The sequence below is a fragment of the Ictidomys tridecemlineatus genome, chromosome 1 (genome assembly GCF_052094955.1).
Source record: "Ictidomys tridecemlineatus isolate mIctTri1 chromosome 1, mIctTri1.hap1, whole genome shotgun sequence".
Classification (NCBI taxonomy): domain Eukaryota; kingdom Metazoa; phylum Chordata; class Mammalia; order Rodentia; family Sciuridae; genus Ictidomys; species Ictidomys tridecemlineatus.
Window position 1 is genome coordinate 216,509,783 of NC_135477.1, and position 27,095 is coordinate 216,536,877.

Genomic DNA, 27,095 nt, shown 5'->3' on the forward strand with positions numbered 1-27,095 from the left:
TTAAGCAGTAGCGCACTTGCCTGGCATTCGAGGGGGCGCTGGGTTCGATCCTCGGCACCACATAAAAATAAAACAAAGATGTTGTATCCACCGAAAACTAAAAAAGAAATATTAAAAAAATTCTCTCTCTCTCTCTCTCTAAAAAAAATGTAGGGATAACAGGAACAAACTTCAACATTGTAAAGGCTATCTATGCTAAGCCCCAGGCCAACATCATTCTAAAGGAGAAAAATTGAAAGCATTCCCTCTAAGAACTGGAACAAGACAGGGATGCCCTTTGTTACAACTTCTACTTAACATAGTTCTTGAAACTTTAGCCAGAGCAATCAGACAGATGCAAGAATTTAAAGGATATGGATAGGAAAAGAAGAATTCAAATTATCACTATTTGCAGATGATGATCCTCTATGTAGAAGACCCAAAACATTCCACCAGAAATTTCCTAGAATAAATGAATTCAGCAAAGTAGCTGGATATAAAATCAACACCCACAAATCAAAGGCATTTCTATATATCAGTGACAAATTCACTGCATGTGAAACTAGTAAAATCATCCTATTTATAATAGCCTCAAAAAATGCTTGGGAATAAATTTAACAAAAGAGGTAAAAGAACTCTACAATGAAATCTACAACATGCTAAAGAATGAAATTAAAGAAGAACTTAGAAGATGAAAAGATCTACCTTGTTCTTGGATAGGTGCAATTAATACTGTCAAAATAACCATACTACCAAAAGCACTATACAGATTCAATGCAATCTCAATCCAAATCCCAATAGCATTCCTTATAGAAATAGAAAAAGCATTCATGAAATTCATCTGGAAAAATAAGAGATCCAGAATAGCTAAAGCAATCCTTAGCAAGAAGACAATACCAGAACTTAAACTATACTACAGAGCAATAGTAACAAAAATAGCATGCTATTGGCACCAAAATAGACCTGTAGATCAATGGTACAGAATAGAGGACACAGAGTCTAACCCACATAACTTCAGTTATCTTATATTAGACAAAGGTGCCAAAAACATACATTGGAGAAATGATAGCTTCTTCCACAAATGGTGCTGGGAAAATGGAAATACACATGTAACATAATGAAATTAAACTTCTATTCTCTCATCAAGCACCATGTACAAAACTCAAATCAAAGTGGATCAAGGACCTAGGAATTAAACCGGAGACCCTGTACCTAATGGAAGAAAAAATAGGCCCAAATCTCCATCATGTCAGATTAGGCCCCAACAGCACAAGAATTAAAACCAAGAATCAATAAATGAGATGGATTCAAACTAAAGAGCTTCTTCTCAGCCAAAGAAACAATCAGTGAGGTAAATAGAGAGCCTACAGAATGGGAGCAAATCTTTACCACAAGTACATCAGATAGAGCACTAATCTCTAGGATATATAAAGCACTCAAAAGCCGTAACACCAAAAATTACAAATAACCCATCAATAAATGGGCCAAGGAACTGTAGACACTTCTCAGAAGAGGATATACAATCAATCAACAAACATGCAAAAAATATTCAACATCCCTAGCGATTAGAGAAATGTAAATCAAAACTACTCTTAAGATTTTGTCTCCCTCTAGTCAGAATGGCAACTATCAAGAATGCAAACAATAAGTGTTGGCGAGGATGTGGGGAAAAAGGCACACTCATACATTGCTGGTGGGACTGCAAATTGGTGCTGCCAATCTGGAAAACAGTATGGAGATTCCTTGGAAAATTGGGAATGGAAGCACCATTTGACCCAACTATTTCACTCTTCGGTTTATATTCAAAGGACTTAAAATCAGCATACTATAGGGACTCAGCCATATCAATGTTTGTAACAGCACAATGCACAACAGCTAAGTTATGAAACCAACCTATATGCTCTTCAGTAGATGAATAGATAGGGAAACTTTGGTATATATATATACACAATGAATATTACTCAGCATTAAAAGAGAATAAAATCATGGAATTTTCAGGTAAATGAATGAAGCTGGAGAAATAATGCTAAGTTAAACAAGCCAATCCCCAAAACCACAGGTCAATTTTTTTTTTTTTTTTTTGGTATAAGGCTGCAGACACACAATGGTGACTGGTGATGGTGGGGGGAGCATGGGAGGAATGGAGGAACTTTAGATAGGGCAAAGGAGAGGCAGGGGAAGGGAGGGCGAGGAGGTAGGAATGATGGTGGAATGCATAAGACATCATTACCCTAAGTACATGTATAAGACATGAATGGTGTGAAAATACTTTGTGTCCAACCAGTGTCTTGAAAAACTGTGCTCTGAATGTGTAATATGAAACGAATTGCATTCTGCCACCATGTATAACAAATCAGAATAAATTTTAAATAATTAAAAAACAAAGAGTCAAGGACTGCACTGTTAGCTGTTACTAATTCACAGAACACATAACAATTTTTAAAAAAGAACATTTTAATGAAAAAATAGAATGCACTTAGTCATGTATTCATCTTAATTTTTAAAATTATATTTATTTACTTATTAATCCATGAAATTGCTAATGCTCTTTATTAATCTATTTAATTTAGTTAACCAAAAGGCACTACTTATTAATAAATAGAAATTTATTCTGATGTAGAAAACGATGACAGAACAATCTAATCAAGTGTGATACTTATTATCTTTAACAGAAACTATAAGAGTATATTTGTGAGCCAGATAAATCCTTGAACACAAAAATCGATTTTACTTGGTAAAAGGCTGGGTACCAATGATTTTCACTGTTTAAAAAATATCTTCAATAGACTTTCATTTTTTTTCTTTTTTAAAAAAGTTATTTATTCCAATTTGTTTTACATAACAGCAGAATACATGTCAATTCATAGTACACATATAGAGCACAATTTTTCATGTCTCTGGTTGTACACAAAGTAGAGTCATATCATTCATGTCTTTATACATGTACTTAGGGTACTGGTGTTCATTTCATTCACCATCTTTCCTACCCACATGCCCCTCCCTTCCTCTCTCTCCCCTTTGCCCTGTCGAAAGTTCCTCCATTCCTCCCATGCTCTCCTGGCCCCATTATGGATCAGCATCCACATTATCAGAGAAAACATTAGGTCTTTGGGTTTTGAGGGATTGGCTTATTTCACTTAGCATTATATTCTCCAACTCCATCCATTTACCTGCAAATGCCATGATTTTATTTTCTTTTAATGCTGAGTAATATTCCATTGTAGACTTTCAATATATAAAACCATTTAAGACAAGTTCTCCTAGTCCAGAGCACAACCCATCTTTTGTCCCTTCCCCTTCCACAGAGGTATCTCCTCTCATTCCTAGGGGCTCTAAGAAGACATATGAAAATAACTGATTTAGACCAAGTTTACACTCTTCAGGTTATAAAATCCATCCATGGACACAGACAGGTTCTCTAACAAAATCAAAAAATTTTATGAAAGGCAGAAAGACAACCACATATTTGTTTATTTCCCTACTTTTTCCTTCATGAAATTAGTCAAGCAATCTGTCATGAACTTCTAAGTAATAGGTGGAAAGCCTAGGTGGGATTTTTCCTACAGTTCCAAACTCCAAAGAGGTATAAAGCTTACTTCAGTCATTGTCTATGATTTAAGGCTGGAACCTGACTTAAGTCTTGTTTCCAGTGTTTGGACAAGATAAGTTCAGTGAGAAGTAATTCTTTCACTTTGGAGCAAGGTGTCCTCAGGAAGAGAAAAGAAGCCTGAATAGCAAGAGGACAAAAAAAACCTCTTAATTGTCCTCAAGGAAGCACAGTTTCACTAGAGTGGCATTCTCCCTACTACCTCCAGTCCCACAGACCTGGAAGGCCTGTGCAGGGAAAGAGTTTGAGGTATTTGAGCCAATCACAAACAGTCAAAACAAAGACAGTAAAGAAAATTTCAGCAAGAGCAATTTATATTAGGCATTACACATTCTCTGTGATAAAACTTTACCTTGGTTAATAACAAATAAAAGTGGCTGACATAAATTTTACCTTTGTTCTTTACTGCAGTTCACTGGTAAAAAAAAAAATACACTAATCAATTATGATTTTACCAAAAAGGAAATCTATAAGAGCATGAAAGGCAAAAGCTGGTCTCATTTTGCTTGTCAAAGTTGCAAAAAACACCATCCATCCTGCTACTTTATCTACTTAATCCTTATTTTTCATTGATGCTCAAAAAAATAAAGGCTGTAGTCATAAGTATGATGATCTGCAACATGAAAATGTTGTTCTAAGATGGAGATCTTTAAAAGTAAAGTGCACACAAAAGTGGAAATCTGCCTATATTTAAAGGTGCACTGGTAAAGCATAGTGGGATACTGTCGTGTTCTGTAGAATTTTGATCAGTTAAGTGATCAGTTTTGATCACTGAATTAAATTGAACTAAATTTTTAAAATTCTAAATAAATAATAAAAGCTTAACACTTTTTCCTACTTCTGCTACTTCTTAGATTGCAGATTTCAGAGATCTGTAATTCAGACTAATTTAGCAATGGATCAATATTATATTAATGTGGCTTGTTAATCAATGTTATCTGACTCATTTAGGAAACGAACATAATTATTACTAAGCAACAATTCTGTCATAGTTCTATTAAATGTTATTTTTATTTTTGTCTATAATTCTTACAACAATTTTCATTCTTATAATTGAGGAAATTAAGGTGCTAGGAAAAACTCCATGGGGAAAGGTGTGTTCTGAATTGTTTCTAATTTTCATGTGGAAATTAAAAAGTGTCCTATATAATTACTTTCTATGCTAAAAACAATGTCCACATATATCAGGTTCATATTGTCTCTCCTTTTTTTACCTGTTTCCTTTTACCAACCCATTTTTGTGTATACTTCCTACAGCATCTCTTCTTTTTATACCACAGAGCAATCTAACTTCTGTGACATTAGCACTGCTTATAGGCTAGCAAAGGGATTGAGAAAAACCACAATCTCAGCATCTACTTCCTTACCCTTAAGGAAAATTAATGCACAATTTGAACTCTCTTTTGCTTTTCATTATTACAGTTAATCAAACCCATTTGAAAAAAATTCTTGTGTGTCTGTGTCTGTGTGTGTGTGTGTAGTTTTTTCTTTTTAAAAAAACAGGAAAAATGGGAGTTCATAACCCACTTGAATCTAAAGTATGAAATATGATATGTCAAGAGCTATGTAATGTTTTGAACAACCAATAAAAAAACAGGTAGAGTTACTACATCTCTCTTAATTTCAGCTAATCAATATGTTTGTGCTAATATGCAGCAATTCAGATAAATTACAGATTTAAATATGTTTTTATTAAAATATATATTTACCATGTGGGGTGGTGCATGATGCCAACTACTTGGGAGGCTAAGATATGATGCACTGCAAATTTGAGACAATTTAGGGAGATCCTGTCTCAAAACAAACAAACAGCAATAATAAAAGGGCTGGGCTGAGGTGGTGGCTCAGTGGTAGAGCACCTTGCCTAGCATGTGCAAGGCACTGGGTTTGATTCTCAGCACCACATATAAATAAATAAATAAAATAAAGGTCTGTTGACAAATAAAAAATTTTAAAAAGGGCTGGGAATGGAACTCAGTGGTAGAGCACCCTGGGTTCTATCCTCAATACAGGCAGGGGGCAGGCATATAAAAACATTAAGTAGTTCCCCTATGTCATTCAAGGGAAAGAGAATAGAATGCTGAAACACACCAATACTGTATGTTTTCCCTTGCGACACACTTGATGCACATTGTTGTGTTCTGTATTTTACACTACACATAGTAGTATTTGTAAATAGTATTTGTAAATAATGATTATTTGTAAATAATAAGGATGACATATCATTGCTATTTTGCACTGATTCCTTAAAGTTATACCATTGACACAGCAGAGATTACCTTCCATTATTTTAACTTTTTTTTTTTTTGTACTTCAGATTGAACCCAAAGGCACTTAAACACTGAGTGATGTCCTCAACTCTTTTTAATATTCTATTTAGAGATAAGGTCTCACTGAGTTGCTTAGGGTCTTGCTAAGTTGCTGAGGCTGGCTTTGAACTCGCCATCCTCCTTTCCTCAGCCTCTGGAGCCACTGGGATTATAGCCGTGTGCCACTTTAACTTTTATCTCTATGACGAAAAGTACCACAATTATTTCCATAATTCTAACCACTCAATGTATTCAAATAATCAATTTTCTTTTTTAATTAAAGCAATGTTCCACTTAGAAGTCTTTAAGTCTGTTACATGGAATTCTATATCTTGTAATAATGCCCTTAGAACCTAGTCCCTGAAGTTGTCTTATATTTATGAATACATCCTTTAACTTCCTACCTGTGAGAATTCTGCATTGAAGCAAGGGAAACATTTAATGTACCTGAAGTCATCTGGTTAATATGAAGTTACTCTTGAAAGGAAGGTACTAGAGATTGAACCTATAAGCTCTCTACCACTGAGCTACAACCCCAGTCCTTTTAAATTTTTTTATTTTGAGACATAATCTTGCTAAATTACTGAGGCTGGCCTGGAAATTGTGATCACCCTGCCTTCACCTCCCAAGTTGCTGGGATTACATGAATGTATATCACCACACCAGGCTATGAAGTCACTTTTCCTGCTAGTACTAATCATGTGGCAAGGAGTTTTGTTTCTTGGTCTTTACTCTGTTCTTCAGTTCCAGAATCTGCTTCTATGAAATCTTGGCTTGAGTCTGATTTCTTATAGCTTAGGAAAGATACCACTGCCCCATATATACTAATCATATAAGTTCTTTTACCTGACTAGGCAGATGCTACTCCTCGACACTGATCACAAACCTTAGTTTACTAAGAGGCTTAATGCTGATGTCAATTATCCAGTTGTACACCCTTTCCTTTCTGTTAGCTATCTTGCTTTGTCACTTGCCTACCCAAAACTATGGTCTACAGGCTTCCCAGGACAGGGAAATCTACGGTCCCTGTGTGATCAATGATTGCAAGAGCCATTTTTCTCAGGCCCCAACTGTTTTTCCTTTCAAATCTTTTGACCACACTAGTATTTTCTTATTCCCAATTCAAAACCACTTTTTTAAAACTGTGTGAATATATACCAACATCATTGAACCCTTAAAAATGGTTAAGATGGTAAATTTTTTTTCAAATAAAACTTTTTAAAAGTCATTTTTTTTCTACTATTCCCCTCTCCAACAATGCAAACTTTTTTTTTAAAGAGAGAGAGGGATAGAAGACAGAGAGAGAGAGAGAGAGAGAGAGAGAGAGAGAGAGAGAGAGAGAGAGAGAGAAATTTTTTTAAATATTTATTTTTCAGTTTTCGGAGGACACACATATTTATTTTTATGTGATGCTGAGGATCGAACCTAGAGTCCCACACATGCCAGGCGAGCGGGTTACCGCTTGAGCCACATCCCCAGCCCAACAATGCAAACTTAAAAAAAAAAAAAAACCCAACTTTTTTCTTTGAACATTCTTTTGATTTATTCTTTTATATTTATACGTGCTCCCTCATTAAGTCCACTATCGTTTCATGTCTATATTGATTTAAAAAACCTAACCATATGTATTCTGGTATCTATTCTTTGTTGTTCATAAATTATTTCTTTAAGATCTCACTCAGTATTCCATGCCATGTATTGTGCCCAGGGTTTGGGTAGGACTATCATTGCACCTAGAGGTAGGAATGTAAACCAAGTTTGGCCATAGTATTTCATCCCTTTAACCACAAAAAGTGACCCTGCCTGAACCAATCAGAGTTTTCCTAGAACTTTTGGGGGAACTTCTAGGAAAACACTCTCTTAAGGTCTTTGATCATGATACAAAAACCACATAGACCTAGAACCACTATCTATGAATGAAATCAATTCAGTCATGTCATGGAGAAAGAACATGTCTTGATGACAATGAGCCCTTAAATCTAGTTCAACTTTTATTTGACTACATTTCCTAAAATATTGTATTAGATAGGGTTGGCTAAGTTGAGATAAAAAATTGACTCTCAAGACTAAGCAGCTTGCAGTGAGGAAACATATTTCATTCTTATTTAACAGCTTGGCGTGGATGTTAGGTAGGCTGTGGAGCTCTTTCCACATAGTCATTCAAGGATCCAGGCAGATGGCTACTCACTCATGTTCAATACATGATTTCCAAGGTTTCCCTGAATGCTCCTGTTTTATTCCATCAAGGGGGTTAAAAAAAATCGCTGAGAAACACATTATGAATATTTTTAGGAGCCAAGTGAGGAATTGACTCACATGACTTCCACTCACAATACACTGTAGAAAACTTAGTCATATAGCCACATCTTATTTCAAAAGAAGCTGGTAAATGTAGTGTCAATTGTGTGTGTCTACAAAGGAGGAAGTTGATTTTGGTAGAAATGTAGTGGTCTGTACCACTAGATAAAGCCAAATCAGCAAAGAAGCTGAATACCAGACTATATCATGTCGACTCCCAGAAAAACTGTTTTTATTGAATTAAAAACCTTAGAGGATACCATTGCTCATTATTCTGTGCTATTATACCACATAGTCTAGAATAAAATTATCAAATTTTTCAAAGGATGTTATCAAGGATACTTGTTCACTACATTATACAGTGTTTATTTATAAAAACCACAGAATAAAATCACATCAGATAGGAGTACTAAAGATATTAAAAAATAAGTATCATTTTTTTCTTTTATACTACAAGTAGTTATTTAGATAACTGATCTCATAGCCATTGTGAAGTTCTAGTCTAAAGGTTTTCCTTTTTGAATTGAGTTCTGAATTGCATCTGCAACCTCACTTAGAAAATGTACAGGTAGGGACTGGGGTTGTGGCTCAGTGATACAGAGCTTTCCTCACATGTGTGAGGCACTGGGTTCGATCCTCAGTACCACATAAAAATAAATAAACAGAATAATGCTGTGTCCATCTACAACTAAAAAAATTTTTTTAAAAAAAGAAAATGTACAAGTAATTAGAGTTTTTAATCAGTCGAATGTCTGACTATTTTCTCCTACTCGAATTTTACTTTCCCCTTTCACTGTAATTTTATTGCTCTTTGAGTTCTCAATGTCATGTATCTTTTGAAAAAGGAAGAGAATGATATTATAACATAAGTTCTTTTTCCCCTGTTAGTGGGTATTGAACACAGTGCCTCATGCATACTAAATGTTATAACACAGTTTTATTGTGCCACAACTTTCTTTCTCTACACAAATTTAAATTTCTGTAATACATATATTTTTCTATGCTTTACAAATCTAAATTCTTCACCTTACTGCTTGTATATATACTGAATGCCTAAGTCAAATACTGTACTATTATATATAGGCTCAGTTATTTATACTCTGGTTCATTAATCCAAATATTTTTTTTCCACTATGACTCACATCTTATAACCTAATGGTTTCACATTCCTGGAGGAATGTCAAGACATGCTATGGCACAATTTTAAACACAACAGCATCAAATTTGTCTCTTCAGCTATTACTGTTCCAGGACATACTAGTGGTCTCAATAGTCAAATACTTAAGAACACAGATTGACTGAAATGTTAGTATAACAGTGAAAATGCTGTATGCTATAATACCACCAGGAAAAAAAAAATAAAGGACCCAGAACTGTGAAGTAAAGACAAGTAGGAAATTTTCTGTAAAGATACCTACCAAAGAAGGAGTTAGGCAGGCAAAGAAAGGTGATAATAGAGATCAGAAGACTAATTCCAGAAAAAGAGGAAAAATGGGTTTTATACAGGAAGGATGGTGAGAATCTTGTTGAGCACATGAATACACATTAATCTGTATATGTCATTTTTTTGGGTGTCACTAAAGGTGAGCTAATTCATATGATAGCGTTTTTTTATTAGATAAAAAGAACCAACTCCCTTATAAAGTACAGATTCTCAGTCTGACCATTTTAATAAAAAAAAACTTTTAAAAAACTTTAGGGCTTTTTTTTTTATTCCTTATTAAACTAAATACTCTCATGTTCTCACTTTGTCTCTGGCTCTCACACTCATGAATAAAGCAAGGTTGTACTTTAACAAAAAAGACTACTGCAATTGATGCCAGGGCCTGTGCATACTAGGCAAGGGTTCTACTATTGAGCTCTATCCACTGCTCACAGGTGGCTTGTTGACTTTAAATGATTCTACGACAATAATGTAATTATTACTGTTAAAGAGTGTTACTACTTCTAACTATTATCAGTTGTTTTGTTTTATTGTTATTTTGGTGCCAGAGATTTAATTCAGGGAGGCTTAATAACTGAGATATACCCACAGCCCTTTTTCTTTTTTATTTTGAGCCAAGGCCACAAGATGTTTATTAAATTGCTTAGGGGGTCACTAGGTTGTTGAGGCTTGCTTTGAAATTGTAATTCTCCTGCATCAGCCTCTGGAGCCACTGGGATTATAGGTGTGTACCACTTCACCCAGCTCAGTTCTTCTTCAATGTGTAAAAACTTAGGGAAATAAATCTGTAGAGAAAGGAATGTTATTTAAGATTGTTAAATTCCTACCAAAACTTATATACTATACCAAGTCAGTATTTATGCTTTGGGGATAGTTTTATTCTGTACAAGTTTCAATATACATAAATTCTGTAATTCATTTTCTTTACCAAGTGAGTTTGCTGGGGTTTGTTTTGACCAATTCCCGGTTAAGTTTTCCTGATTTCTCTGTCATAAGTCTTTGAAACTATCATTTGGGTACAATGGAATGGAAAGAATCAATAAGCACAGTATTCAGATTTAGACTTTGACACTCTCTCTAAATGAGGTCCACCCTCCATCATAATCTTCTTTCTTTCTTTTTCCCTGTGGTGCTGGGGATCAAAACTCAGCAAGGTAAGGGGTCTACCACTAAGCTACAACCCTAGTTCCTCCGTTATAATTTTTTCTGTGCTAAGTTTGATTTATATTATTCCATTTCACAAGCATTAGAATGGCTACCATAAAAAAAAAAATGTGTGTGCACAACCATGCCCATGCGTGCACATATACACACCCCAGGAAATAACAAGCTTTGGCAAGGATGTAGAAAAACTAAAACCCTTGTTCACTGTTGGTAGGTATTAAAATAGTACAGATGTTGAGAAAAACAATATGGAGATTCCTCAAAAAATGAAAAACAGAATTACCATATGATCCAGATATTCCTCTTCTGGTTATATAACGAAAAGAATCAAAAGGAAGTTTAAAAGAGACATTTGTACATACATATACACCGTAGAATTATTCATAATAGCCAACATTCCAATTGTTCATCATCAGCTGAATCAATAAACAAAACATGGTACACACATAGAACAAAATATTATTCAGCTTTAAATAGGAAGGAAATGTTGACACTTGGTATAACATGGATGAAGATTGAGAACATTATGCCAAGTAAAATAAGTCAGTCACAAAAAGACAAATACTGTATGAATTCACTTATAAGAAGTTCTTAGAGTAATAAAATTCATAAAGACAGAAAGCAGCATGGAAGGTAATAGGGGAAATAAAGAGTTGTTTATAGTTTCAGCTTGCAAGAGAAAAACAGATTGGGACACTACTGTTTCAAAACAGTGTGATTAAATTTAACACAGATATAGACTTGGGAATGATTAAAGTAGTAAATTTTATATTGCATATATTTTAATACAAATAAACTTATAAATACTAGGATAGTTAGCCATTAAGACAAGCTCTTAAAAACCAAGAGATGGAAACATACTCCAGTCATTTATTTAAAGACATTATGCAACAGGTTAAAAAATACCTTCAAAAAATGTTTTAGAACTTTACAAAAGTGATAGCTGCATAACAACATGTACTGAATGGCACTGCAATATACACTTTAAAATGATTAATTTTATTTCATGTGAATTTTACCTCAATTAACAAAAAATGTTCTCATATACACTTGACTTTTAAAGATGATGAGGACAAGTGATAAAAGCATGAAGAGCTGTGGCTAGTTATGGCTAAAGACACTGCAATGAAACCTCATGTAAGCCTGACATAGGAAGGAATAAAAAATAGTAAAGAAACAGATGTAAGAAAAGTACTTTATGGTAACAGGGTGACATGAGTTTATGTAGGCTGATTTACCTTTTCACCACCAACAACTAAAGGTTTTTAGTTAATCACAAACTTGTGATTCTAGGCTCCTCTGACTTAGTAAACATCTCAATCAATCAGGGCTATAGGAGTCACTGAACACCAGGAATTTGTCATGACAGAGAGGCTCAGTCATATCCACCCAGCTTAGATCTTTCATCTCGTGCATATCTTTTGCATTGCTTGTTGGCTGTTTTAAAAGAAAACCAAAGTTGAAGTGGCTGTGGTCATTTCTCAGCAGTTTTGTTTTTTCTTGTCCTTGAACCTGTACTTTTCTTATAGACTAGTTCAGTTTAAGGGTGATATAGCAAAAATCATTTTCTTTTTCTTTTTTTTATTTCACTGATTTATTTTTATGTGGTGCTGAGGATCGAACCCAGGATCTCAAACAGGCAAGGCTAGCACTCTACCACGAAACCACAACCCCAGCCCCAAGTTTTAGTCTTTCTTTAAAAGTACTATTACTTTATTCACATTTCACATGCACCAGGATATCTTCTGCTGTGGTGAATAAAGTTTTATTTTTTATTAAATGCTTTTCCACATTATTCACTTTTGTACAGCTATTCTCCAGTGTGAGTTCTGTTGTGGTGAATAGGCCTGTTTTATTGCTAAAAGCTTTGCCACATTCCTTATATTTGTAAGGTTTCTCTCCAGTGTAAATTTTCCTGTGAACGCTTTGCCACATTCTTTACATTTGTAAGGCTTCTCTCTAGTGTTGAGTTCTTCTGTGGCAAATAAAGGATGTTTTTTGAGTAAAAGCTTTGCCACATTCTTTACATTTGTAGGGCTTCTCTCCATTGAGTTCTGCTATTGTGAAGAAGGTCTATTTTTTGACCAAAAGATTTGCAATATTCTTTACATTTGTAGAGCATCTCGCCACTGTGATTTCTCCTGTGGTGAATAAGGTTTGAAGTGTCAACAAAAGCTTTGCCACATTCTGTACATTTGTAGAGCTTCTCTCCAGTTTGAGTTTTTCTGTGGCAAATAAGGATTGATTTTTCACCAAAAGCTTTGCCACATTCTTTACATTTGTAGGGCTTCTCTCCAATGTGAGTTCTTCTGGGGCAAATAAAGTGTGATTTGTGACCAAAATCTTTGCAACATTCTGTACATTTGTAGAGCTTCTCTCCAGTTTGAGTTTTTCTGTGGCAAATAAGGATTGATTTTTCACCAAAAGCTTTGCCACATTCTTTACATTTGTAGGGCTTCTATCCAGTGTGAGTTCTGCTGTGGCGAATAAAGTGTGATTTATAACCAAAAGCTTTGCCACAATCTTTACATTTGTAGGGCTTCTCTCCAGTGTGAGTTCTCCTGTGGCAAATAAGGTTTGATATTTGACTAAAAGCTTTTCCACATTCTTTACATTTGTAAGGCTTTTCTCCAGTGTGAGTTCTGATGTGGCAAGCAAGATATGATTTTCGACAAAAAGCTTTGCCACATTGTGTACATTTGTAGGGCTTCTCTTCAGTGTGAGTTCTCCTGTGGCAAATAAGGTATGATTTTTGACCAAAAGCTTTGCCACAATCTTTACATTTGTAGGGCTTCTCTCCAGTGTGAATTCTCCTGTGGCAAATCAGGTTTGATATTTGACCAAAAGCTTTGCCACAATCTTTACATTTGTAAGGCTTCTCTCCAGTGTGAGTTCTGATGTGGCAAGTAAGGTATGATTTTCGACAAAAAGCTTTGCCACATTGTGTACATTTGTAGGGCTTCTCTCCAGTGTGAGTTCTCCTGTGGCAAATAAGGTCTGATTTTCGACCAAAAGCTTTGCCACAATCTTTACATTTGTAGGGCTTCTCTCCAGTGTGAATTCTGCTGTGGCGAATAAGGTGTGATTGTTGACCAAAAGCTTTTCCACATTCTTTACATTTGTAGGGTTTCTCTCCAGTGTGATTTCTACTGTGGCAAATAAGGTCTGATTTTCGACCAAAAGCTTTGCCACAATCTTTACATTTGTAGGGCTTCTCTCCAGTGTGAATTACTCTGTGGCGAATAAGGAGTGATTTTTGACCAAAAGGTTTTCCACATTCTTTACATTTGTAGGGCTTCTCTCCAGTGTGAGTTCTGCTGTGGTAAATAAGGTCTAATTTTTGACCAAAAGCTTTGCCACAATCTTTACATTTGTAGGGCTTCTCTCCAGCATGAATTCTCCTGTGGCAAATAAGGTGTGATTTGTAACCAAAAGATTTGCCACATTCTTTACATTTGTAAGGCTTCTCTCCAGTGTGAATTTTGATGTGGAAAATAAGGTGTGATTTTTGACTGAAAGCTTTGCCACATTCTGTACATTTGTAGGGCTTCTCTCCAGTGTGAGTTCTGATGTGGCAAATAAGGTGTGATTTTTGACCAAAGGCTTTGCCACAATCTTCACATTTGTAGGGCTTCTCTCTAGTGTGAGTTTTGCTGTGGCAAATTAGGAGTGATTTTAGACTGAAAGCTGTGCCACCATCTTTACATTTGTAGGACTTCTCTCCAGTGTGAGTTCTGCTGTGGCGAATAAGGTGTGATTTTCGACCAAAAGCTTTGCCACAATCTTTACATTTGTAGGGCTTCTCTCCAGTGTGAGTTCTGCTGTGGTAAATAAGGTGTGATTTTTGGCCAAAAGCTTTGCCACAATCTTTACATTTGTAGGGCTTCTCTCCAGTGTGAGTTCTGCTATGGCGAATAAGGTTTGATTTTTGACCAAAAGCGTTTCCACATTCTTTACATGTGTAGGGCTTCTCTCCATTGTGTGTTCCTTTGTGGTAAATAAGACCTTTTTTTTTACTAAAAGCTTTGCAACATTCTTTATATTCGTAGGGCTTCTCTCCAGTATAAATTCTCTGGTGATTAACAAGGCCTGATTTTTTATATGATTTATGTTGTTCACTCTCACTTGTAGTTTTCCATATTTTCTTTTGTGGTAAATAGTCAAGATCACAACTTTCATATTTTGCACTTATCACTTCATGAAATATATGTTTTAGGCCCTTTTCTGGTGAATATTCTTGGATATGATTAGGAGTCATGGCCAGGAAAGCCAAGTTTCTATAGTTCTCTAGCATCACATCTCTATATAAATTTTTCTGAGCAGGCTGAAGGCATTCCCACTCCTCTTCAGTAAAATCAATGGCTATATCCATAAATGTTAACAGTTCCATTTCCTGGCTCTCAGGGTTCTCAGCGTTCTCCCGGTGGTTTGTTTTCAGATTCTGCATAGCACAGCAGACACTTGGGCTCCGGATCCAGGACAGAAACCTACAAAAAGTGCAAAAATCATTTTCTAAAGCTCTGAAAGCATTCATGATGGTCTAAGTACAGGGTGTATGGGGATAGGCTACTATTGGTTGTGAGGTTGAAGTGATAGTGGAATCAGATACTGGAAAGCCCAAGTATACCCAGACTAAGACCATGGGCTTCTTCCCTGAGATAATAGAAAGTCTCTGACAGATTTAGTAAAGCAAGAAGATAACAGGTCAAAAAAAAAAATGGTTTAAAAACAGCTGGCGTCAGATGTGGTGGTGAATGCCTATAATTCCAGCAATACAGGAAGATGAGGCAGGAGGACTGCAAGTTCAAAGCCAGCCTCAGCATCTAAGCAAGGCCCTAAGCAAATGTGTGTGACCCTGTCTCTAAACAAAAACTTTAAAAAAGGGCTGGGAATATGGCCCAGTGCTTAAGAAACCCTGGATTCAATCCCTGGTACCAAAAAAAACCAAAACAGTGAGCTGGGTGGCAATGTTGAGGATAAATTAGAAGAGAGATTACCACAATATTCCCGAGAGAAATTTATAAAATGTAATGTTTTAAACTTAGGAATCAAATGGATATAAGCTTTGAGACACGGTACTAGGTGCTTTCCTTACGTTATTGTTTTTTTAATCATCACTTCAAAGTTTATTGTTCTCATTTGATAGATGAGAAAATGAGGACTGATCCAAATAAACTTGGTTCTAGGTCAGACAATTGGCTGGTAGGAAAACTGGAATTTTAATGTTGGCCTCTACAACTCAAATCTTGTGCATGTACATTTTGTACTATCTGTGGTGTCAACCAATATACAACCAAAAGAGTTTATATAAGAAATATGTAAGTTTGGCTATACTAAATACTTCTTTTCAACAGCACTTTTAGCCTTGATGGAGGATAAAAATCTGTATTATTCCTTAAATAGTTTTAGCATTGATAGAGATGCTCAATTATATGGACTAAAAAAAGCTTTAACCTGGAAGTGTTTTTTAAAAAATAGCCTTTAAAAAATTATTTTAGTTGTAGTTGGACACAATACCTTTATTTTATTTATTTATTATTTATTTATTTTTTTTATGTGGTGCTGAGGGATGAACCCAGTGCCTCACACGTGCTAGGTGAGCAATCTACCACTGAGTCACAACTCCATCCCTAAAAAATAGCTTTCTTAATAGAGGTGATTCTTTGTGACAAATAAGATTGGGCTTATAAATAGTTACTATATTCTTATGTAAACTATAACATTTTTAATACAAGGTTACATGAATATATTGACTCACATAATATGTAATTAGAGGCTATGAACCAAAGGGATATATTTGATCTTTAAAATTGCCAAATTAAAATTCTTTCTATATGCTACAAAGAATATAAAACTTTGATATAAATTTTAAATATGCAAATTAATTTTGGATACTAAAATATATTGATTTTCTAAAATATGCCCTGCCTATAACAGAGATATGATGGGGACAGGTAGTTTTACCTTGTATGTTTTTGTCAAAAATAACTGAGACAAACCAAATCCTGAAAAGGTGGACCTCATGGAAAATGGTCTTCAGCCACCACTCCCCTCTCCAATCACTCTGAACCTTGGTGTTTGTATGGTCTTAAAGGTATGTTTATACTATCTGACTGCTTCTAGATGAATAACATCTAAATGACAGAGAATAATGACCATTTCTGTCCTAAAGTGTCTTTGAGAAAAATACCCACAAAGGCTATAAGCTGAACTGTTACTTGGGTGTCTGTCCTAAAAACAACTTTGCTGAGATTGGAAAATCTCATCAGGTATGATGGCTTGAAGAAAGGTAACTGAGGGAGAACTGTTGACAACACTAACCTCTTATTTAAAATCTTTAAACATATCCATAACCCCTATTCATAGGTAAATTCATTTATCCAACAAGAATTTTCATTTTACAACTCTAATGTTTCATGCTTTACTTCATATAAAAACAAAAATCATACACGTCTTTGAAACAAGGTTTTCTATTTTAAACTCAATCTCCATTTTAAAAAGTTTAGTCAGAGAAAGCGCAAACAGAAAGATACAAAAGTAATCTGACAACTGGGTTATTTGGCAAAAAAACCAATATGAGTATTTATCTGTTTTATCCTTGATTTAAAATGGATAAACAAATATATTTCCTCAGTAAAAACCACCCAAGCATAACCTTGAAACTCTTTGAATTATTAAAAGAAATAGCCAAGGGAATGAGTTCTTAAACTCAGCTCCAACACATATTAGAATTTGAAAAAATACTGGTAACTAGCTCTTCTTCAGAGACAAAGTTAAATTTGTGATATGGAAGAGAAATGGTTTCATTCATCAATTATTAGGGAATTTTGAAAGGGAAATTGTAAAAAGAAACAAATACAACTGATCTTTTTTCACTTCATATTTAATAATGTGCTCTGGAAATAAAGTTACTTTATTCTTTTATTATATCAACCATGAAAATAAGGACTATAAAATCCTGAATAAATGGCTAGAAAAGCTTTTCTCTCCTGATAGGACAGTAAAATATCTTTACATAAACGTCACTTAAGCTAACTACAGGCACACATGGCATCACCAAAACACCCCATTTTATTCTTTTTTACTTTTCCTAACCTTAATATCTCAGTGAAACCTACTAGTATATTATTCTGGAAATCGTTGAGTTGATTCTTTTTTATTTGTGGGCTCTGGCAGGTTATAATCATACCTGACAAAGACAAGATTCTCATCACAATTTAAACATTATGAAATGTCAGTGCTGGGGGGAACAAATGAAGAAAATAGTTGTTACAGCACTGAGGTCCAGTGTACACCTAAAACAAACAACAGTTCAGAAATTGCTGAGATCAACCTTCGCCTGAAATGCCTTAAAGGTCTCTACAAATAGCTAAGATTACCCCGGCATGCCTTGACACCAGCTAAACTGACAAGCAAATGCTGAATGAACTTAAGATAACTGCACAGGCAATTGGTTAAGAGCACAGGCTCTGGACCCAGACCACCTGGCTTTGAAATATACCAGCTGAAATTCTTTAGTATCACCTAAATTTCCTGTGATCCAGATTCCTTATTAATAAAATAGGGAAAATAAGGTAAAATATGATCATGTGATACTACTATATGTAAAGTGCTAATAATAGCGCTTAGGAAACACTACATGTATTAGCTCTAAAATTTTAGTTTGTAATAATGTCTTGATATGGCGGGTGAGTGGCAAGACCAGGTTTTGATTATACAGTGTAAGATTATGTTTAATACCTAGTAGGTCTGCTGCAGAAGGGGAATAGAAGGGTCCTGATGCTCTTAAAAGTTCAGATTTGTCTCAGCCCCCTGTGTAACAGCATAATGATGCCTGGCAAGCTCTAGTGACTTCTGGATCAAAAGATCCAGAAAACCAGTAGAAAGAAAGGTCAAAGGAGAAATAAATGTAGTGGGGGAAAGAGGTTGGAAACAGATATGATCTGGGCTGAGCATCTGGGCAGAACAATTACCTCACAATCATGGGGGTCTCTTCTTTATTTGGGGTGTAATTAAAGCACAATTACACCCCAGAGCAGTGAACACTATCATGTAGTCTACCTTAGATCTATAAAGCAATGAGTAAGTATGGATGGGTTATTTGCCAGGCATGCTAAAGTGATGGTTATTATCTCCCGTTGATCCTACTCCTTTCTTCTTACCTATTTCTCCAATTTGGAGTGGGAATGACTACCCTAAGTTAGCCCCACCGTTGTTGATTCATCTAGCATAAGACAGAACATTGCAATATCTCCTATATAACTGCACCCCTTTACCTCTTAAACTATCCTCTCTCCACATCCCTTTTCCATATCCTTTTCCACATCATTACTAGATCCTTCCCAGGGTCTAGTAACAATCTTCTACTTTCCACTTCTAGGAAATCAATTTTTAGCTTTCACATATGAGAACATGGGGTAGTTGTCTTTCTGTGCCTGACTTATTCTACTTAACATAATGCCCTTCTGCTCCTTCCATGTTGTTGCAAAAGATAGAATTTCATTCTTTTTTTCACAACTGAATGATATTCTACTGTGGGAGGGGGAGGGAGAGGGAGAAAGAAACATTTTTTGAAAGACGTAGAAATGGCAACAGGCATAGATAAAAACGTTTAGCATCACTAATAATCAGGGAAATATAAACTTAAGACACTGATATCACCCTATACCTATTAGAATGGCTTTTTAAGAAAGAATTGGTTTTAGTTGGACACAAAATGTCTATTTATTTTTATGTGGTGCTGAGGATTGAACCCAGTGCCTCACACATGTGAGGCAGAGCTTTTATTATTAAAAAAAACCAAAAAACAAAAAACAATAAATGTTGATAAGGAGGTAGGGAAAAGAAAACCCTTGTATACTGTAGGTGGGAGAGCACATTAGTATAGCCACTATAGAAAAAAGTATGAAGGTTCTTTGAAAAACTAGAAATAGAACTCTCCTATAATCCAAAAATCCCACTATTTATAGCCAAAGGAAATGAAATCAGTATGTGCCAAGACACGCAACTGTCATTCAGGGTCACTCCAGGTGAATTTGGGTTGGCACAAAATAACTACACTGAGACACAGGAAATAGCTTTTTCTTGGGATTCCTCTGCTCCAGATCCCACAAGGGAGGCAGAAAAAAGAGGAGGATGACATTCTGAAGCCCCTTTCTTTTTTTATACCTGTATTTTATTTATTTATTTTCACGTGATGCTGAGGATTGAACCCAGGGCCTTCACATGTGCTAGACAAGCACTGTACCGCTGAGCCACAACCCCAGTCCGTCTCAAGCCCCTTTCTATTGAGGGGAAGAAACTCAAGAAAGTTCCACCCCAATGAGGAGGGTCAGGTTTCAGGGGGGTTGAGTCTAGCTTCCTGAGGTCTTGTGGTCAGGAGACTGACTGACATCTTGGAAGGACACACCCATCTCAGGTGCTGTGTGGGGATCACAGGCAGAGTGGTCGAAAAGCATAGGTCGCCAGCCCAAACAGAGAGGCAACAACAGTACAGTCCACTCATGTACTCATGCTCATAGTTCATACACACACAGCTCATGGGTGGCTTGCCACAAGTTTGTTGAAAAAGAAATCTGCCCTCTTGTATTCTCTTCAGCACTATATAGACTAGCCATGATATGAAACCAAACTGTTTGTAATAAATAAATAAAGAATGAGAAAATATATATAGCGGAAGTTTGGAAAATGTGTCGCGTTTGCATGCACGCGAGAACACACACACACATACAGAAATACTATTCAGCCATAAAAAGGATGAAATCCTGTCATTTATTACAACTTGAATTAACCTGGAAGACAATATGTTAAGTAAAATAAGCCAAGCAACTACTGCATGATCTTACTTATGTGTAAACTGTAAATAAAATTTAAAAAAATGTAGAAATAGGACTTAACAGAAACAGGGGCTGAAAGTGGAGGACATGCGCAGATTATTATGGTTTGGATATGAAGTCTTTCCCCACTCCCACCCCCACCCCAAAAGCTCATGTGTTGAAACCTTGACTTATTGCATGAATGTTCTGAGAGCAGACTTTTGGGAAGTAATTGGATTGGGAGGAGTCTGACTTTATCAATAGATTTATAATTTGATGGATTTTTGGGAAATGGTGCAAATTGTTAGCAGGTGGGATCTAAGTGGAGGAAATAGATCACCACTTCCTGGCTACTATGAAGTGAATATTTTTCCTTTCTCCATATCCCTCTACCATGATTATTTGCTGCACCTCAGACCCAAAGCAATGGAGCCAGCTGACCATAGACTAAAGCCTCTGAAACTCTGAGCCAAAATAAATCTTTCCTTCTCTAGACTGTTTGTGTAAAAAAAAAAAAAAAAAAAAAAAGCTAATAATAAACATACTTTGATTAAAAGATACAAAGTTTCAGTTAGAAGGAATAAGTTCAAGTATCTATTGTACACCCTGGTAACTACTGATATAACAAAATTCTATATATTTAAAAATTGCTAAGAGTAGATTTTAAGAGTTCTTGCCATACCATCACCACTGACAAAAAAAGTATGAGGTCATGCATATGCTAAATAGCTTGATGTAACCATCCCACAATGTAATATATCAAATTATAATATTGTACAGCATAAATATAAAAAATTTGTGTTATAATTAAAATAAATTCAAAAAATAATATTGTTAAAGATAAATAAATGCAGAGAAACCTATAAAACAGCCTTTGGTATGTAGGAAAAGCAAATCACATACATATGTGTGTGTATTTTAATTTTTTAGGTTTTTTTTTTTGTGTGTGTGTGTGTGTGCTGCTGGGGATTGAATCCAGGGCTTTATGCATGCTAGGCAAGCAATTTACCATTGGAGCTACATCTCCAGTCCAAGACTTTATATTCTTTTTTTAAAAAAAGAATCTTTTTTTTTAGTTGTTGATGGATCTTTATTTTATTCATTTATTTATATGTTAAGGATCAAATCCATTATCTCACACATGGCTGGCAAGTGCTCTACCACTGAGCCACAACCCCAGCCCCAAGCCTTTATTTTCTCGAGCTAACTTTTATTTAAAGTTTAATGTTTCAGATATAAGTGACATTAGTGGATTTTTAAAAAATATCTTGAATTGGGAAGGACCTTTCTATCTGCTGAGGGCCATTGCCAAGTAGGAATGACGCATCAAAATCTCCTTGCCAGCGTACCCCATGCTGCTTAGAGGACATTCAATGGGACATTGCATGTATGCTTTAGTAAGGTGACCTTGCTCAAAGACCAGGGCGGATCCGGGTTTAGAGGTGATCAGACTTGAGGAAGTTTCCCGTTCCTTGAGTTTAAGGCATTCCTGGTTTAAGACAATAGGGGTTTTAGGGAAGTTGGAGGTTGAAGATTATTGCTGCTGGGATTAGGGTGTTCTTGCGGCTTCAGTTCTCCTGAGATTCAAATGGGATTTGGAAAAAGCCTCCTGGAGTAGGTAAATTGGGCGGAGAGATTTTGGGATTGCCCCAGAACATGTTTGTACACGGCCAGTGTGAGTTCAGGAATAAAGGATTGTTGTTTGAATCTACAAGGTGTGTGGTGGCTCATGATTCAGTGCCAAGCCGAGACATTGGCATCTATCCATAACAGGAAACTCAAATATTTTAAGGTTATATGATTTTTTTCTGAGAAAAATAAAAATAAGCTCCTCAGAAGCAAAAACAAAAGAAAACAAAACAAACAAAATAAAAATACAAAGAAATTGTTAAAATGTTTAACCATATGAACATGAAAGGATTAAGTTATCCTAATAATACATTAAAAAAAACTGAACAAAAATAAACTATGAACCAACGGCAATTATGGTTTTCATATAATACGTAAATAGTTAGAAAATTATACACAACCTTGTTAATTAAAGAAATATAGATTGAAAAGGTATCTTAACTGTTAGATAAAAATTTAGTAGCATAAACAGAAAAACTAAGGAATAATATTGTGCCCTATCCACTTCCTATTCCCATAAAGGCTTCTGGCTAATGAGGCAAGAGCCGAAATAATGTCTTGTTGCTACTCCAAAACTTCTAATTGCTGGTTAAAAAAAAAATCCAGAACTTTCTGTAGTATTTGATTTTATGGATATTGCCATCACAAGGAGGTGGAATCCATCAGCCTGGTTCTCCTAGCTGAGCTGTGACCTGACTCCCTGGATGCGAAATTGCACATCCCAATAATGTCCACTGAGAAGCAGTGGTGGAGCAATGTAGCTTCAGAGCAGTGGCCTGCATATCCAGAAACTCCAGTGGCAAGCACAGGATCACAGGTGCACAGAGACAACCACACTGGTGCAGGGCTGAAGGGAGGCAAGTCAGGGCAGGCCCACCTGTTATCCTGCAGCCACCCAGCCCTCTCCACACAGTGCTGCAACTGGAAGACCTCATCCATCTTCCCTCAGCATCTATGATCTGCTGACCCCAAACTTTGGCTTCTCTACCAGTAGTCAGATAACAGATGTGGGGCAGACATGAATGGGATTGCAGGGATAGCCAATAGCATTAGTACTTTTCTAAATCCTGATCAGCATAAATTTGGCCAATAGTATTGACCTAGTGCTGTATAAAACCCATAGAGTAGTACATTCAAGTGGTAACCCCTCCTTGGTCCCCTCTCACCTGTAGGAGTTCTTTTTCTATTCACACTTGAATGAAACCTACTCTTACACTTACTCTACTTTGTCTATAAATTTTATTCTTTGAATTCATGAGACAAGAACCCAGAAAGAAGAAATTGGTGGTGAGCTGCTGGGGTCTGCTGCCTACACTGGAGGCCATAGCTCATCAGTAAGAGCTGCAACACGCTTCTCTGTTTTAGGCCTCTGGAGATCCCTATCTGTCAGCAGGAGAGGAGAACCTTCATTTCCATCCTTCCTCTAATCCTAATCTGTAGTATGCAAGTGAGAAAGAAAGTGCTTATATACATCTAAGATAAGTAAACCACAAATTGCAAACTGGTTTTTTCAGGGGGTTGGACAAGGATTATTGTGGACTTTTGTTTTCTATTACAATAAATATTTGTTTTTTGTATGACTTTTGTAATTATAAAACAAATGTTAAAAATAAAATATTTGTATCCAAAGTACAAATAGGAGCAACAATTCCTCCAGATATGCATTCCTAGATTTGTATAAATATTGCTCATATATGTTAATACATATTCTCAAAAAGAGTAACCCACAGGTAAGGTATCCTATTTTTCATAATTGGCTTCTGGTAGGGCCACAGTGGATTTAATCATCAAAATTCAGGTCCAGAAGATAATTATCTTCATAGAACACACACTGGAACAGGGTACACAGAGTAGTATTAAAGATCAAAAAGGCCCTATCTCCACTAGACAAGTAGACTGACAAGGCAAAAGAGTACACACACTTTTTTAAAGTATCCAAATTGCTTGTAATCAAAATCACTATCCTGTGAAATAAAAAGCTCTATAGCAGTCCTCCTAGGGTTGTTGAAGATAAGATCAATCTAACCTACTTCTGTTGAGAGCCACAGCCGAAGAGGCCCCAGCAAACTTCCAGCTGATTGGCTCACAGCAGCCCAAGCAAACTTCCAATTGATTGGCTCACCGAGGCCCCTGGAAACTCCAAGCTGATTGGCTCACCGCTACCCCAGCAAGCTTCTAGCTGATTGGCTCCTCTGCGGTGACGCTCATTGGGCTGTTTCCCCGCCCTTTCAGACCATGGAGCTCCTCATTGGGAGACTCTTTTGGCTCTGCCCACGGAACCAAGCCTATCAGCCTCAAGAGCGGGAAGAGGGCCGGTTGAGAGGCTTGCTGGAGGAGTCGGAGCCGGTGGTGGAAGTTGGGCTCTGAGGGAATTCCTGGAGAGCTCGCGTCGTGCAGCGTGTGATCTAAAAATATAGTTCGTTCCTGCTTGACAAGTGGCTCCTGAATTGTGCCCAGTCAGACTGCGGCATTTGGCAGCCATATGGGGGACGACTGAGGGTAAGTGATAAGGTAAACTGCTCGCCCATAAGGGCAGGGCAAGAGGATGGGTAGCAATTTTAAGATTCTTCTTTTGTTTTGTTTTGCTTTTGTTTTAAGTTGCCTGTCTTTGGAGATGGGCGAGACGGAAGAAAAACCGCTCAGATCTAAAGAAAAACTATTTGCGTCTGAGGAACAGATAGGGAGAAAGGACGGATGGACACTTCAGGAGGATAGAAAGACTGACACAATTTGTTTCATTTTGTCTTGGTTTTGTTTGGCATTATCTTAGTGAGGGGTATCTTTGTCATGGAAATATGACATTAAAAATTAGTAAAAAAAACAAACCGAAAAAATGTTAAGTAAATTGTTTGAGGAAGGAGGCACCCCAGTAATATCAAGAACAATTAGGGCATACGTTGAAGATTTTAAAAGGATAGAAAAGAAAAGCCCAGGAACTCTGCCAGTTGACACATTACTGTTATGGACGTTGGTACAATCTTGTTTACTTAGTCAAGGAGAAGACATTTTAGATCAAGTAAAAGAGGAGGCCTCTCAAGATCGTCAGAAAGGGGAAGAAAGTTTAAAGCAGAAAAAGCCATCAGGGGAGAATTTACAAAAGGAGACTGCTACTAACACATTTCTATCACCAGAGGATGTAAGTGTCCAACCAACAGCTCCACCTATACAGACAACATATGCTGGAAGGCCCCCAACCCCTATAGTTGATAGATGGGATCCTGAGACAGGATCTCAAAGATTAGCATGCCCTGTATTTGAGCAGGCAGGAGGGAAGGGAATTCACCATGCTTTATATTTCAAAACAGTGAAGCAGCTAAAAGAGGCTGTAACAACCTATGGTCCTCAAGCACCCTTCACAGTAAGCATGGTCGAATCCTTTATCAACTTGAACACAACGCCAGCTGATTGGACTAGTATGTGTAAAGCTGTGCTAACTGGAGGACAATACCTGTTATGGAAGGTTGCCAATGATGAATTTTTCATGGAGATGGCTAGGAGAAATGCAGCAGACGGTTCTCCTCAGAGAAATCTAGATATGTTGTTAGGAAAGGGACCTTATGAGGGTCAGCAGCAACAAATTGCATATGATCCTGCCATATACTCACAAATTGCTGTAGATGCAGTTAGGACATGGAAGACCTTACAAGGACATGGAGATTTACAAGGTCAATTACCTAAGGTAATACAAGGAGCTAATGAATCTTATGCTGAATTTGTAATAGGCTTATTCAAAGAGCTACCAGAGTTTTTGGGGATACAGAAGAAGCAATGCCATTAATTAAACAGCTAGCCTATGAACAAGCAAACAGATGGTGCAAGGAGGCCATTAGACCATGGAAACATGGGGATTTAAACACATATATTAAATTATTTAGAGACATTAATGAACAAGGGCAAGTCTTGGCAGCTGCAGTAAAACAGGCTTTAGATGCCAGGCCAAATACATGCTATAATTGTGAACAAACAGGACATTTTAAAAGGAATTGCCCCATAGGAGGAGGGTTTTAAAGGGGTAGAATACCGGGTATTTGCCCATGATGCTGTAGAGGGAGATATTGGGCTAATGAATGCCCAATAGAGGGTACTCCATTATTAAAAAACAGACAAGGACCAGGTGTTTACCCATGGTATTGTGGAGAAAGGCATTGGGCTCCATTGCCAAAAAATGGACAGGGGGGCCCAATGCTCTGGGCCCCATGACCACAAATATATGGGGCACTGGAGGAACCCAGCAACACCATCAGGGTAGTGCCCAGGACATATTATCCATTAGATCCCTCACTAGACAATCCAGAGGAAGCGCAGGAATGGACATCTACCCTCCGCCATAGCAGTACTAACTCCAGAGATGGGAGTTCAAATCATTCCCACAGGAGTAAAAGGGCCTCTTCCCCAAGGAACAGTAGGCTTATTATTGGGACGAAGTTCTTCTACTCTAAAAGGACTTATGATAAGACCTGGGGTAATTGATCCCGATTATGAAGGTGAAGTAAAAATTATAGCCTGTTCTCCAAGGGGTATATCAGTAATTTCACCAGGAGATAGAATAGCACAGTTATTAATAATACCCAGGCTACATGATAAATTTTCCAGTTGTACTGTAGAAAGAGGTTCCAGGGGATTAGGCTCCACAGGTATAGATTGGGCTATGCTTTCTTTAAATTTAGATTCTCAACCCATGCTAAAACTAAATATTCAAGGACATGAATTTAATGGGCTACTGGATACAGGTGCAGACCTTAGCATCATCTCATCAAGAATGGCCAAAACATTGGCCATTACAACAAGCCACTCAAACGCTTCGAGGCCTAGGAGTGGCGACTAATCCCCATAGGAGTGCGATGGTATTA

General features: G+C 36.7%; 2 protein-coding genes across 2 annotated transcripts in view; both read right to left on the minus strand.

Moving 5' to 3' along the window:
* The window catches only part of Ndufaf2 (NADH:ubiquinone oxidoreductase complex assembly factor 2), a 172,573-nt gene that overhangs the window by 77,949 nt on the left and 67,529 nt on the right, over window positions 1-27,095 (minus strand). The window lies entirely within an intron of this gene.
* LOC101973121 (uncharacterized) overlaps window positions 1-27,095 on the minus strand; it is a 112,008-nt gene that overhangs the window by 17,382 nt on the left and 67,531 nt on the right. The window contains exon 4 of the mRNA XM_021722504.3: window positions 12,191-15,288. Coding sequence (XP_021578179.3) covers window positions 13,260-15,288 — 2,029 coding nt within the window. The 3' untranslated portion in view covers window positions 12,191-13,259. The remainder of the gene's footprint in view (window positions 1-12,190; window positions 15,289-27,095) is intronic.